The 12,814-nt window shown below is 37.8% G+C and overlaps 1 protein-coding gene across 1 annotated transcript in view; it reads right to left on the minus strand.

The window, feature by feature from the left end:
- The window catches only part of SPTLC3 (serine palmitoyltransferase long chain base subunit 3), a 79,436-nt gene that overhangs the window by 41,191 nt on the left and 25,431 nt on the right, over positions 1-12,814 (minus strand). The window contains exons 2-4 of the mRNA XM_065631886.1: positions 10,378-10,569; positions 8,924-9,078; positions 7,834-7,982 (exon numbers count right to left, since the gene is read on the minus strand). Coding sequence (XP_065487958.1) covers positions 7,834-7,982; positions 8,924-9,078; positions 10,378-10,569 — 496 coding nt within the window. The remainder of the gene's footprint in view (positions 1-7,833; positions 7,983-8,923; positions 9,079-10,377; positions 10,570-12,814) is intronic.

Genomic DNA, 12,814 nt, shown 5'->3' on the forward strand with positions numbered 1-12,814 from the left:
CCCTAGTGTTACTTGCAGATGTTATCTTGTCGCTTGATGGCTATCAGCACACAAAGAGAAGATGATATCTGAAATGGATGCTTGAAGCCAACCACAATATGGTCACAGCTTGAATTTAAGGAGGTTTGTGAAAGCATGAGAAACAAGCAGCATGTGCTTTGCAATGTGGCCATTTTAAGGCATGAGAAAATTGTCCTGACTCTTCCAGAGGTAAATCTAACACTGCTGGGGTGGAGCTAAATTGCTTTTTGGGGTTGCATCATATATTTTCTGTTTTCACAAACAAGAAAAGCCTGACTCACTACAGATTATTCTGTTCAAGCATCTATTAGAGGAACCAGAAAGGAATAGCACATTTTTGATGTATTTTTATTGATTTTTGTGATGGCGAAGAATGAGACATTCTGAAAGTGACCAATTAGTACTTATTATTTACTAATCCTAACTGAATGCAGATGATATTGTATATTGATTTTACCTACAAATTCTGAAATAGATATTGGAATAAACAGAGGTTGAATTTGCAAAACCAAAACCTCACTGACAAGGATTTACAAAACGAGCCCTAGTTTTGAACTACTTTAATTATAGTGGTAATATTGTAGGTGGTAGGTCAGATGGTGTAGAAGGAATACAACACAAATCAGTACTGACAGTGCGAGGTTCGTGAGAAGAATATACATTGGGTAGAGCTGATAAAGCATACCAGCTTGCATTTTCCAAGGTTTAAAGTAAAAAGGATATTTATTGAAAAAATTATGCAATTTTTTAATCATATCTGAAGATTTCTCCAGTATGGGTCAGCCCTTCGACACCATATAAATGGCACCAATGATATTGCTTCTCTCCACTGGAAGAAACAAGGCGTCAGATATGCTCTGCTGGAATTAGACTTTTCCACCAGCGTTCCCAGCTGGTCACAGCAATCACCCCAACGAGCACAAACAGCACTACCAGACAGATGCTAATTTGATCCAAAGGAACTTCCACTGCCAAAAGCTGCTACATCTCAAGTTATACTAGAGAGGCAGTAATTATGCTGGTCTTCACTAAATACAACCTTAGCAGTGTCAAGTCAGGTTACCATGGCCCTTAAAATGCCTTGTATTGTGCTGGATTCAGATCAGCATCATGATCTGGTGAATGAAAAGTGATACAGATAGATATATTCTTTATTAATATGCTGTATGCACAGATACCTTCTATAATTGTCCTATATATAGGCATTAGAATTTTTCCCCATACTCTACTCCTCTGATTTTTATGCTGACTACAGCTTAGTTTGACTTAAGAAATGAAGATACAAAGAAATGTGTGCCATCTTAGTGGGAAAGACTTAAGACAAAAAGGAAAAGAGAAAGCTACCTGCATCTTTAAGAGAAAAAAATGGAATACTTTCTTCTGAAAGTTATTCCTCCCTGCTGAACAGTTGTATGCAATAGAGTGCAGAAGGTGTTACTGTGTTTCAAGATTATATCAGTCTTACAGAAAGTAAAATCTAAGATCTTATCTTAAGTGGACTTTCACAATGTTATCCACCTCCACAAATTCCCATACTTTTTAAAGCAAATCCCCTTCTTTTCAAAATCTGATGACCCAGTTCCCTCCATTAACTTGTCACTGCACTCTGGGGACAGGGAACACGACATACGCTGTGCTTTGGCAGGTTTTCGTGCGCTCGCCCGTCCTTGGCTTGAAAAATCACTGTCAGTCTACCAGATACATGAAGCTTAAAAATGGACTTCCCATGATTCACACAGTTCATTGTTTAGTTTTGACGCTTTTCAGTTTGGACAAAGTGGTTTGTGCCACTAGTTAGTCTGCCCAAGGTTCTTTCAGGTTCTTACATACTAATGACGTGTACCAGTTAAACTGCCAATGCTGATGATAGTATCCTTTAATACAATTTTTTATTTGGAATTCTGAGGCCCAAAAGAGACAGGAAAATACCTGCTCACTTCATGTTAATCAAAAGCTGCAGGAGTAAACTGATAGAAGCGACAAGTCATTGAAAGAAAAAGAACAGATTCCCATAAAAGCCACTTCCACAAAGGAACAGCCACTGGGAATCCTACAGATCGCTGATGTGACTCAGCAAGGTGAATCAGAACCATTGCTCCAGTAAATGACAGTTTGTCAGAGGTATCCTTAGAAGGGCGGGGAACAGAAGAAAACACCTAAACTTCCCTGCAACGTTTGAAACGTAAGGTCGCAAACTCACTCTGGTAAGATGTTTGTCAGAGATTAAAGTATAATATTACTCGAATACATACAACGCTTTGAAAAATGCAAGATTGGATGAGGTGTGCAAAGCACACTTTTGCAGTGGTGAAAAACCAGGAACAAACTTGACTCGGATCAAAAGTTGGATCAGTTATTTATGAGAGGGTCGGCACAAAAAGGAAAATGATATTAGTCGGAGATGATAAAGAAGGAAAATTCCTCTCGTGAACTGTTTCCTAATTTATACCATACCCTATCAGAGAGTAGTCAAGATTATGAAATATATATATGAACTAATTCCCATTTATGTGGCTGTATTTCTCCTTAAGCTCCTACTTGGAAACTGTAAATTATGGAAACTTTAGCTTTTTTAACTCTTTCTCCTAACTGAAAAATGGACCATTTATCTCTGTGTTTGTACAGTATTGAGTTTAAAATGAGCCCTGGCCCTAATTAAATATTTGAAGTGGTAGAAAAGAAAGAATTGCCAAATAAGTATTTTTACCTTCTTGAAATGCTGCTAGAAATTCACATTACACCTCAAAACCTAACGGAAGGAAGTGAAGGGGATGAAGCTACTGTTGCAGTTTAAATGTTGGCACAGGTTTTCAGAGCTGCTTTTTAGAAATCATTTCACAATCAAATATAAAAAATCTTCAGAGAAATAGCCCTACAACAGTGCAAGCTAGGCGTTAAAAGGTAATCTCCTAACCATGCCCTCCAGAATGAATCACCCTGCAAGTGTTCTGTGCAGGCTCCATCTTGTCTTTTGGTCCAAGGCATAATCACAGGAGAAGGATTTCAAAAGGCAGGAATCCTGCTCGGCTGCTTAAATAGCACTAATGATACATTCGCTCCTGTTACTCACGTATATCATCTCCATAAGGAATAATGGGGAGTTAGATAAATAAGAGCATTGGACAGCCCTGTCACCACCCTGGCACTAAGCCTAGGAGCATTGGTCAGGGCATGATAATCTGCCTTATATTAGAAAAAAGTGCAACATTACTGATTTTATTATCACCAGCAAGTAGGAAACAGTGTTAAATAATCATCTGCATAATTCTCCCTTAATAATTTTAAATTACGTTGCTTAGAAAAGCCTGACTTAAACATGCCAGGATGGGCTCAGACAAAAGGCTTGTGAGCTTGCCTCCAACAGCAGCCAGCTCCTGCGCTAGCCATTAAAATACATTGATTTGCATGGGGGAAAAAAAAGGTTTTCACATTCAAGTTGTCATTCTTTTCACTATATAGAGGGAATACGTCCTATTTCAAATTAATTTAGATTCCTATTTGTTAACATTAAGATAAAAAAAATAACACTTTTGAGAGGATGCCACCTGCAAACAACCACTTGCACACATTCACCCAAACTACTGCTCTTCAAAGAGACGCCCCAAGCAGATGTGCAACTCTTTCTTGTAGATCTCTTAAGTGTCTTGCCCTAATGTATTTTTAATCTTAGTGTCCTCGGAAACACTGAAAATAGCCAGGTAACTGCTTCGTTAGTTCCTTATATGCTACCTCTATCGTAGACACTGCTCGACATTATAAAAATACAAATATGTGCAGCTTCCTGATTCAAGCCAAATGTGTACGATGATTTGCTAGTCCACAGGCCCAGTATTAGTGATTGTACAGCAATGGCCATAGGCATATAAATAATAATATAAATTAATACTAAACAACTAATTACATAAGATAATGCTAAACAACTAGTATTGGATGCACAGTGCTACACAAAAAGACCCTTTTGCCCATAATCCTTTATCTGATAGTGGTCTTGTATCGATGTCTGGGGAAGAATGAAGGCAGGACAGAGACACATATATAGTAGTATCCCAGCTTATAACTCATTTCGGCATAAGAACATCCTGAATCAGATACTAATTTTGGGATTTCTAGTAACAACCAATGATCTCTCCTCTGTATGTGGCCTGTGTCCCCCAGAATGCAAGGGAGTGTAAAGTTTTAGCATCTGCCACCTTCTTTGCCATGAGTTCCTTGGGTCTGGCAGGCTCCAGAGCGACGAGTTGCCTCCTGATTTTAGATGGAAACCTTCTACCAACTCCATACAATACCCTGTAGATCTTGTAGCAGAAGAAACAGCGAGCAGCCAACCCCGGTCGCTTTCCTACACCACACATAATTTTGAAGATTTCTATAATTTCCCCCTTCAGGCTCTTTTTGAGCCAGACGACAGGCATTTCTGACAGCTGCAGACAGCCAGCTCAATAGTTCTTCACCCAGAAGCTGTTCGAGGCCTTTGATGACTCTTGTTGCCCTTCTCTGACACTTCCCAGTTCTGCTGAATGTTTTTGACCAGAAGTGCACAGAGTACTCAAGTTGACAGCAAACCACAGCTTTACGCAGCAGCATACTGAGGTTCTATGCTTGGCTTTCTGTTCACTTCCTCGTAATTTCTAGTATTTGATTTACTTTCTGACCACTGACCAATAAGCTAATGCTCTCACCGAACTACCACTTGTAAGCCCGAGACCTTGCTCCTAAGGGATAATAGTTACCTTGGTCTTAAAAAAAAGGAAAATGTTTTCCTTTCAGATTGAAAGTCCCACAAAACCCTCAGGAATGTGTCTTAAATTACACTGTTAGGCTAAGAAAGTGATTTATTATTATTATAATTTAAAAAGAGCATGGAATTAAAAAGAGTGAAAACCTTTAAATTTTTTCACGGTGGACAAATCTAGGAAGACCAGCACTGTGTTTATCCATTTCCTATGCTTTTGTGCTTAAACAGGGATGTCTGTTTAAATGGCACGTGTATTATTGTTTTAAAGAAGGCATGAGCAAGGCTTCACAGTTCTCAATGAAATTAATTTCTGAACTACATTTACACACAGTCTTAAGTTACTTTTCTTTTAATGTAGAATAACTGCTTTATATTTAGCAAGGTTTAGCTTCACTAAGTTTACTTAATAAAACTGAGTCTTGTAAATATATAAACAACCACGTTAAAACATCTATATTAACTTATTCTGAGAGCAAACTACTTGCAACAGCATTCCGATTTGACAGCATTTGATACCCACTCCACTGCACAGTTATAAGAGGAGGAGTTGAGGCAGAAGACCACACAGGACAGTTTTAACGTCATGTATTCTTTCAAACATCAGTTGCACCAACTTTATTTGTTTCTTCTTTGTTTTCCCCTCTGAAATCTTCTCAAAATACTGGAATGATCGTTCTCAAAAACAGAGACCAATCAATGCTTTGAGAGAGATCTTGGTAAAACCCCAACCATGCCAGACACTTGAATGCACATAAGCAAAACAGTACTTTCAAAGTCAATTAGCTTGAAATTATAAATGTTTTCAAGTGCTGTCTTGCCTTAGGACCCCACAGGTAATTTATAGCCTTGGCTCCTACAGCTCAGTGCATTTTTACTTCAAACCACTTTAGCTCAGCCAGACAATAACAAAAAATGTTTTGAAATGTTATCTGCCCAGGAATGAAACAATTCTGTTCTATTTTTCTAAGATGAAGATGGCAAATGATAATTTTAAAAGCTAAGACCTTTCTCACAGACCCTTCCCTACCTCTCTCTTGAAAGTATAGGTGTATATATATTTGACTCAGATAGAATTTTTCAAATTTGCCCAACTGTGAAACAGAATAGAACTGAACCAGCACAAGCGGGGACAGGGAAAAGAAAAGAAGGTATCCACACTACTGATAAGAAGCTATTTTCCTCAGGTTGTTTATACAGATCTTGGCAGCATTCAGGCTCCAGCCGAGCCAGGGCCAATGAAGCAACCAGTGCTCGGGACTGCTCTGTGGAGCAACCTCTCTCTCCCTGGAGCACACGAGCACGGGCTCTCTGTTATAATAGCTGCCCAGGACAAAATACTCAGACTGCTCACCTACACCTAAGCCAGGTCTTAACACCCTACTTCCCTGCTTTAATAAGTCTTGATGTCCAAGCTGCCCTCTGAAATTCTCTCCCTAAAAGACTGACAAGACTTAGAATCACAGAATCATTTTGGTTGGAAAAGACCTTTAAGATCATTGAGTCCAACTGTTAACCCAGCACTGCTAAGCCCAGCTCTAAACCATGATCCTAGGAACCTCATCTACACCTCTTGACTTACACAATGTTCTTTATTTGTAGCCCATTCTTGCACTGTGAAGTCTGAATGAAGTATATGGGACTATTTGTTGTAAAAGCAATTAGAATTAATCTAAAACTTTGACTACTGCACAGGAGTTCAGATGAAGAGAAAGCCCTAGAAATCTCCATACCTTGGTTCTCAAAACAGACTAGATTAAGATAACTAGTAAGATTTTTAAGATTTGAAGACAGAATCAATCTTTTCATAAGGTATTTTTTGGAGAATAAGTCAAAGTTATGCAAGTCTTCCATATAAAGAATTCTGCAAAAGATAAAGAATGAGGAACAGCAGGCATATTCTTTGACGTACTGAAAACAACTTGAAATGCGCTCTGACAAAATAGAATCTAAAAAAAAAAAAATAAAAGAGAGAAGTGTTCCTTCACTACCTTAGATGACTAGTAATGGTGACCACTTTCAAGCATGCAATTCAGGCTAAACAATATATTGCAGTCACCAGATGGGTCACCTACAAAAGGAAAGCAGGGTCAATCTGTAACCCCCCCCGAGCGGTGTCACTGATACATTTATTATTGACAAATCAAACCATGAGGACAAGATAAAAAAGCAGGTGGCAGGGTTTGGATTATTTTTTACCTGGAAATGAGACTTTAAATTAAAACACCTAAATGAAATATTTTCCCCATAAGATTTCTAGAGGAAAGGAGTTTGCTTTGAGAGATACAAGATGAAAAATTTTCAGGTTCCTAGATTAGGGGGGGAAAAAACCCCCCAAAACTCTATAGAAGTCTTCTCCGTTCTGGGAAGCCTACCTTTATTTTTTGTCTTTTGATAGCTCCCAAGAAAGATAAAGCCTGAAGAGAAACATCCCCTTGCATTCCTGTGGCTCGGAATTGTTTTATCTGAAATGCTGGCTGATTGCACCATTAGGAATGCAAGACATTGTGTGAAAATACACAACTGAAGATAACACTACATGCAGACAAATCATAAAGGACATTAACCAAAAAAGTCAGATGAAGCCTTCCTGAATTTGTTCCTTAAAGGCACACTAGAAATTTCTACGCTATGCCCATTAATGTCTCATAAAACATTACAATATATTCTTAGAACATGGGATTAAAAGAAAAAAATATGTAAAAGCTCATTTTACTAATCAGAACACACTGTATGTGGTAACTGATATAAATCTGTGATGCAATTAAATTTGCCCTAGTTCAATTCTTGAAGTCTCAAACTTTATATTACTGCTTTTAAAAAAAGAGCCTCTTTCTTCCACCATTACAAATCCCAGGCCACATTTGGTTTTGCTTTTCCGAAAATCAATAACATTTTTCCTTTCAAAAAAAATTCTTACATGATACTGAATAAAACACAGCATCACTTTTAATAGTGAAACAAGTATTAATAATTGTTGATGTGACTAAAATTCTCAAAGTATCCAATTCCTTCAAGATATCTGTAAGAAAAAGCATTTAGTTACAGAAACTTTGGTGGCCATCCAGCTGTTTACTCACCCATTTCCTGCCTGGTACTGCAGACTCCTGTCCCGTATTTTTGTAACTCTATGGTCACAGTTTTCAAAGCATTAACATCCGTTTCTGCAAAGCCGAGGTAGTTATAAGAACCCATATTGATTACATTCTTGATAGTCCTTCCTGTAAACCTATAATTAAAGCAAATTTTAAAGAATAGTGCAATTTTCCCTCCAACTCCAAACAAAAAGAAAAGAAAAAAAAAAATTCTCCCACCAACTTTTGTTGCCCTGTCAAATCCTTATTCAGGAATTCACAATCCTCATACTTCAGTGTCCTAAAAGTATTTCCAGACTTTCTATTTTCCTGACTAAATACTGCATCCTGCTCAGAATGCTTTCCAGATCCCAAGCTCCAGATGGCAATATAGTGGTATTAGGTGAAATGGGGCTTTTATGACTGGAAATAAACAAACAAATCTGGGACTTCATACAGGGAACAACTTATAGACACTATTTTTTCAAGTGAATTGTTAACAGCTTCCATAAAGTCATGAGTGTTCACACGCACACAGAAGTTAAACATGAGGAAAACAGGATAGGAAACGGTATGATAGATTCTGAAGAAGCTGAAATAAAGACAACCTGCACACGTTGTCTATTTGGTGAATTCCCATATCTATTTAACTCAGCAACAGTTGCAATACACTGAAATCTTCAAGCTGCAAACTGCTTAAAACTCACTGCCAAAGAGTCACTATGTAAGCAAAATCCGCATTTATGCAATGCAAGAAATCACGATCTAAATCCTAACCAAGGGATATAACAAATTTCATTCTAACATTGTGACTAAAGGTTTGTTATTATAAATAAAGTGTAAGCAGTCTTACTTGTGCTGACACAGTCAAATAACACTCATTTGTGATAGAGTTCAGTCCCTTCCATACCGCATTTCCAAACAATGTGCAGAAGAAAGGAGACAGATGGTCTCCACAGTACCAATTTCAGAAAAAAATATGCTTATATCAGTCGAGGATCTAGGTATGAGGGGCTAGATGCATCTTTCTGTGCTTTGCAGATGTATCAGGAGTATTCTCAGGAAGCTGACAGTTGCAGATTGTGAGCTGACTCACCTAAATGTCCAGTTGTAATCATCTGTGACACGTTCCATGAGGTCAAACTGTGGCCCTGGGACACTGCAAATTGGACGATTCCAGTTATCCCGTATTCTCATATAGAGGTTTCTGGTGTAAAAGTTCTCAAAATCTTGATAAAGTGGTACAAAATCCTGGTTTGGAAACATGCACAGGGTTATGTTGCTAGGAAAATGTCTGCTTCCGTACCCAACTCATTCCCATTAAAAAGGAAAAACTGAGTCATTAGTAAACAGAATTATAACAGCCACATATTCCTATGTCACAAACAATGACAATCAGCAAATATCTTACTTTAATTCCCAGTGTTGGCTTTTTTTTTTTTTTAATGGTGAACAAATTGGCCTGATTCTGCAGTCCAATATTTGAAAAGTTGGAAACTGAAGAACTGATGAGTCTTTCACTTGGAGAACCCAAATGGTTCAAATTAAGCATTTTGCTATGTGTGGAGCAGATTGCAAATCTAGGATAAACAACTCATTATATTTCATGAAATGCTGGATACATTAAAGCTTGTCCAATGTAATCGATCCGGGCATTATTGGCCAAGACTGGACATGCAAACAGCCAGTTAAGACAACTAGTTTGGTTGACAACTAATTTCTATCTATAGATTTCACTAGGAAATTAAATTAAAAGAAAGGTATGGGATCTAAACAAAAGTTTTATATGAAACAGCAATATAGCCATAAAGACTGCACCATAATATTACATTTAGTAGTGCACGCATCTTTGAAAAGCTAAAACAGGAAACAATTTTGGGAATTTTATTTGTAAAAGGAACAGTAAAACCATTCACATTTTTCCCTCGTTATGCCAGGTGTCATTGTAAATGATGGTTCAAACTGCACAGAGGAGGAGGAGCGACAAAAAAATCTGAGCAAAGATAGAAGGCAATTGAGCTTCCCGAGGTGCAAGTTTCACTTAGAACTACAGCGGATGAAAAAAAACTCCAAGTCAAGACTCGCAAGAATTCAGGCTATGTTCAATTTGCGCTGGGACCATCAGTTCAGCAAGCATAGGTCAACAATTATGAAGGTGTTAGCACTGCCTGTCACCATGAAGGACAAAGGCAGATGGGACAAACAAAAATTGGGGTTTAAGAGACTGAGAGAGATGATATATTTAACAAGGCATTTCCGAGTTTTTTGTGGATTGACCTAATACACTGAGATTCCATTTTGCTGAGAGAATTCTGACACTCTTAGAACAAGGTAAACATCTCACAGTGAAAATTAGGAATCTACATATGTATAGGTATACATTCATACATATGTGTTTATACTGCAGAACATGTAACTCCTCTCCGTCTTATGCAACGTTCTTCTCTAAGGTGAAATTTGTCTGCCTTGTTACTTTGGTAGGTTACTGTACACAACTTGCAAGCAGGGGGAAACTCAACTGTGGATTCAGAATGTCTTTTTCATACATACTTTTTGTTGTTCTCTCTCTGCAGCAATGTTACGTTTTTCTAGTCCCCAGGCTCTCATAAAATCTCGCAGGTAGCCAAATACTGTTCCCACTCCAAAACCCAGGAAAGTAAGAACGGCAACATACATTGGTGCCTGTTCAAAGTGCTCAATAAACGTTTTTTTGTAGAGAGTTCCATTTGATACGCCATTCTTCTGAAAATATAGAAGAGAAACTTGTGATTAATACATTTCATTCATCAAAACTTAGGCCTTAGACCTCAATGCAAATCTCTCTGATATGCCACAAATTAGGAGACATTTAGATCTCACAGTGTATCAGTTGATGCAACCTATACCTGAAGAGAAGGACCTTTTAACATTGCAGTTAGTACTGACCACTACAAGTATCTTCCATTTTCTCTCCTCTCCACCAGTGTCCTCAATTGCAGGAGTCTCCAACACCACTCCCTTGTCTATTTTGAAACATGTGAAACTTATGAAAGATTGGCAATATATTATTGTGTAATTGGACAATTATTTCAAAGGTGATTAAATGGAAACCAAACTGTTCTTGCAAGACAGAGCTATAAAAAGGGAAGGGCAGCATTAAAAACTCACCTACACTGTGCCTGACTCTGCTTCTGGAAGCCTTGTGTAACCCATTGCAGCAACTAACCCATACACAACAAATCCTGTCTAAAATAGGGCACCTTTACCATGATGTTCTGCAGATCTTCCACACTTGAAAGGGTACTTAAAAAAAAAAAAAAAAGAAGAAAGAAAAGAAAAAAGAGAGAGGAAAAAAAAAAAAAGAAGAGGCACACAGAGATCCTGCTTGTTGGAATTAGTTAGGTTAGGTTATGGTTGGACTCGATGATCCTGAGGGTCTCTTCCAACTGAAATGATTCTATGAATTAGTGACCCAATTGTGAGCAAATTCTAGACATTTACAACTATGTGTGGACAAAATGTTTTGTCTTGAAAATACTCTAAAATTTCCATTTTCAAATTAAAGAAGCAAAGTTTTGCAGTCCCAGTCTTCTCAAACCAACTCATATTCAGTAGGCTTATCAGATTATTCTTTGGAAGAGAAGTAACTCCCTTATTTCTGCAAAATATGATGGCATTTACAGTTACTGTCTAGTAACAGCCAACCTGCCAATCCAAAAATAACAAAATGTAATGCAGAAAAAAACCCGGTGCCCTTTAAAAACAAACAAAAGGACACCATACAAAATTTTTGAGCATATTATAAAGCAAGACTACCAACAGATGAAGAAATACCATTAATACATTGCTGCCTGTGAGTTTGATGAACTAAAAAAATGTAGATTATAAATTTACGTAATGCTGCAAGCTGAAATAGAACAATCATATTAAGAACAACCGCAAATTCTTGTCAGATCTAGAGTATTATTCATCTTCATACTGCATTAAAATGCCTTTACCCTCAAAAGATTTTGATTTCAGTAGTAACTTGCTGTTCAATCCCAGATTCACAACGCTTTCTTGGGAGAAAGCTGCGGGGCGGAAATTGTTGGGCACAAGGTAGAACATTAAGATTTTGGAGGAAATCCCAAAAGGAAAAAAAGATTCTGGTGGAGCTGAAGAGAAACACATGTAGAGTTTGGAAAGGCTTCTTGTCCTGTGAGAAGAAGGAACACAGGGCTGACTCACACCATGTGAGGGCAGACCTTTGAAGCAATGCTACACATGCACTCCTACCTCCAGCTAATTGCTCTTTTAGAGCAACCTGTTAACCATGAAAAATATTGTACGAGGATGAGTTAAATATTAAGTCATATTTCACATGAGCCACAACAGCTGTGTGCACAGAGCGCCAAGATAAAGTATTTCATCAAGAATTAAGCCCAGTCATATTACCTTACATTTGCCATGGGCTAAGAGCGCACTTAAGGTCATCTATGGCAATTTGATTGACACTGTATCTCGTTGAGCTGTGACGATGTGACAGAGACAAAATTAGCATGATGATTCTAGAAACTCTTTTGTTATATATCTTATTGTAAAGGAATAGGGAAGCTCATATCAGACTCCAGCACTGCAAAACTCTTTGCAATACAACTCTTCTGTTGTAGAATTCTCACTTCAGTTGCTGCTGTTCTATGCAGTCAGTATGACATATGTATTTAAACATGTAACCACTGCCACCTACTATCCTTAATACAAACAGCTAGGAGTAAATGGCATTGACAGTAGTAAAGTACTAAGAATGTGGAGTCAGACTATGACTCATGTTCTCCAGTCTATGAATGATGAAAACCAAGAGTCTTCAAACAGCTCAAGGTTAGTACAAGGCTGGGAGAACAAATTCAAGAAAATACAGTGACATCTTGCTTAAAAACTGTAGTGAGGAAAACAACATTTCATCCATTCCTAGAGTTCCACAAAAAAAGCAGAGAAGGAGTCTCAGGACTGGAATAACTAAAACAAGTGG

This window comes from Caloenas nicobarica, chromosome 3 (assembly GCF_036013445.1).
Source record: "Caloenas nicobarica isolate bCalNic1 chromosome 3, bCalNic1.hap1, whole genome shotgun sequence".
In the NCBI taxonomy this organism is placed as follows: Eukaryota; Metazoa; Chordata; class Aves; order Columbiformes; family Columbidae; genus Caloenas; species Caloenas nicobarica.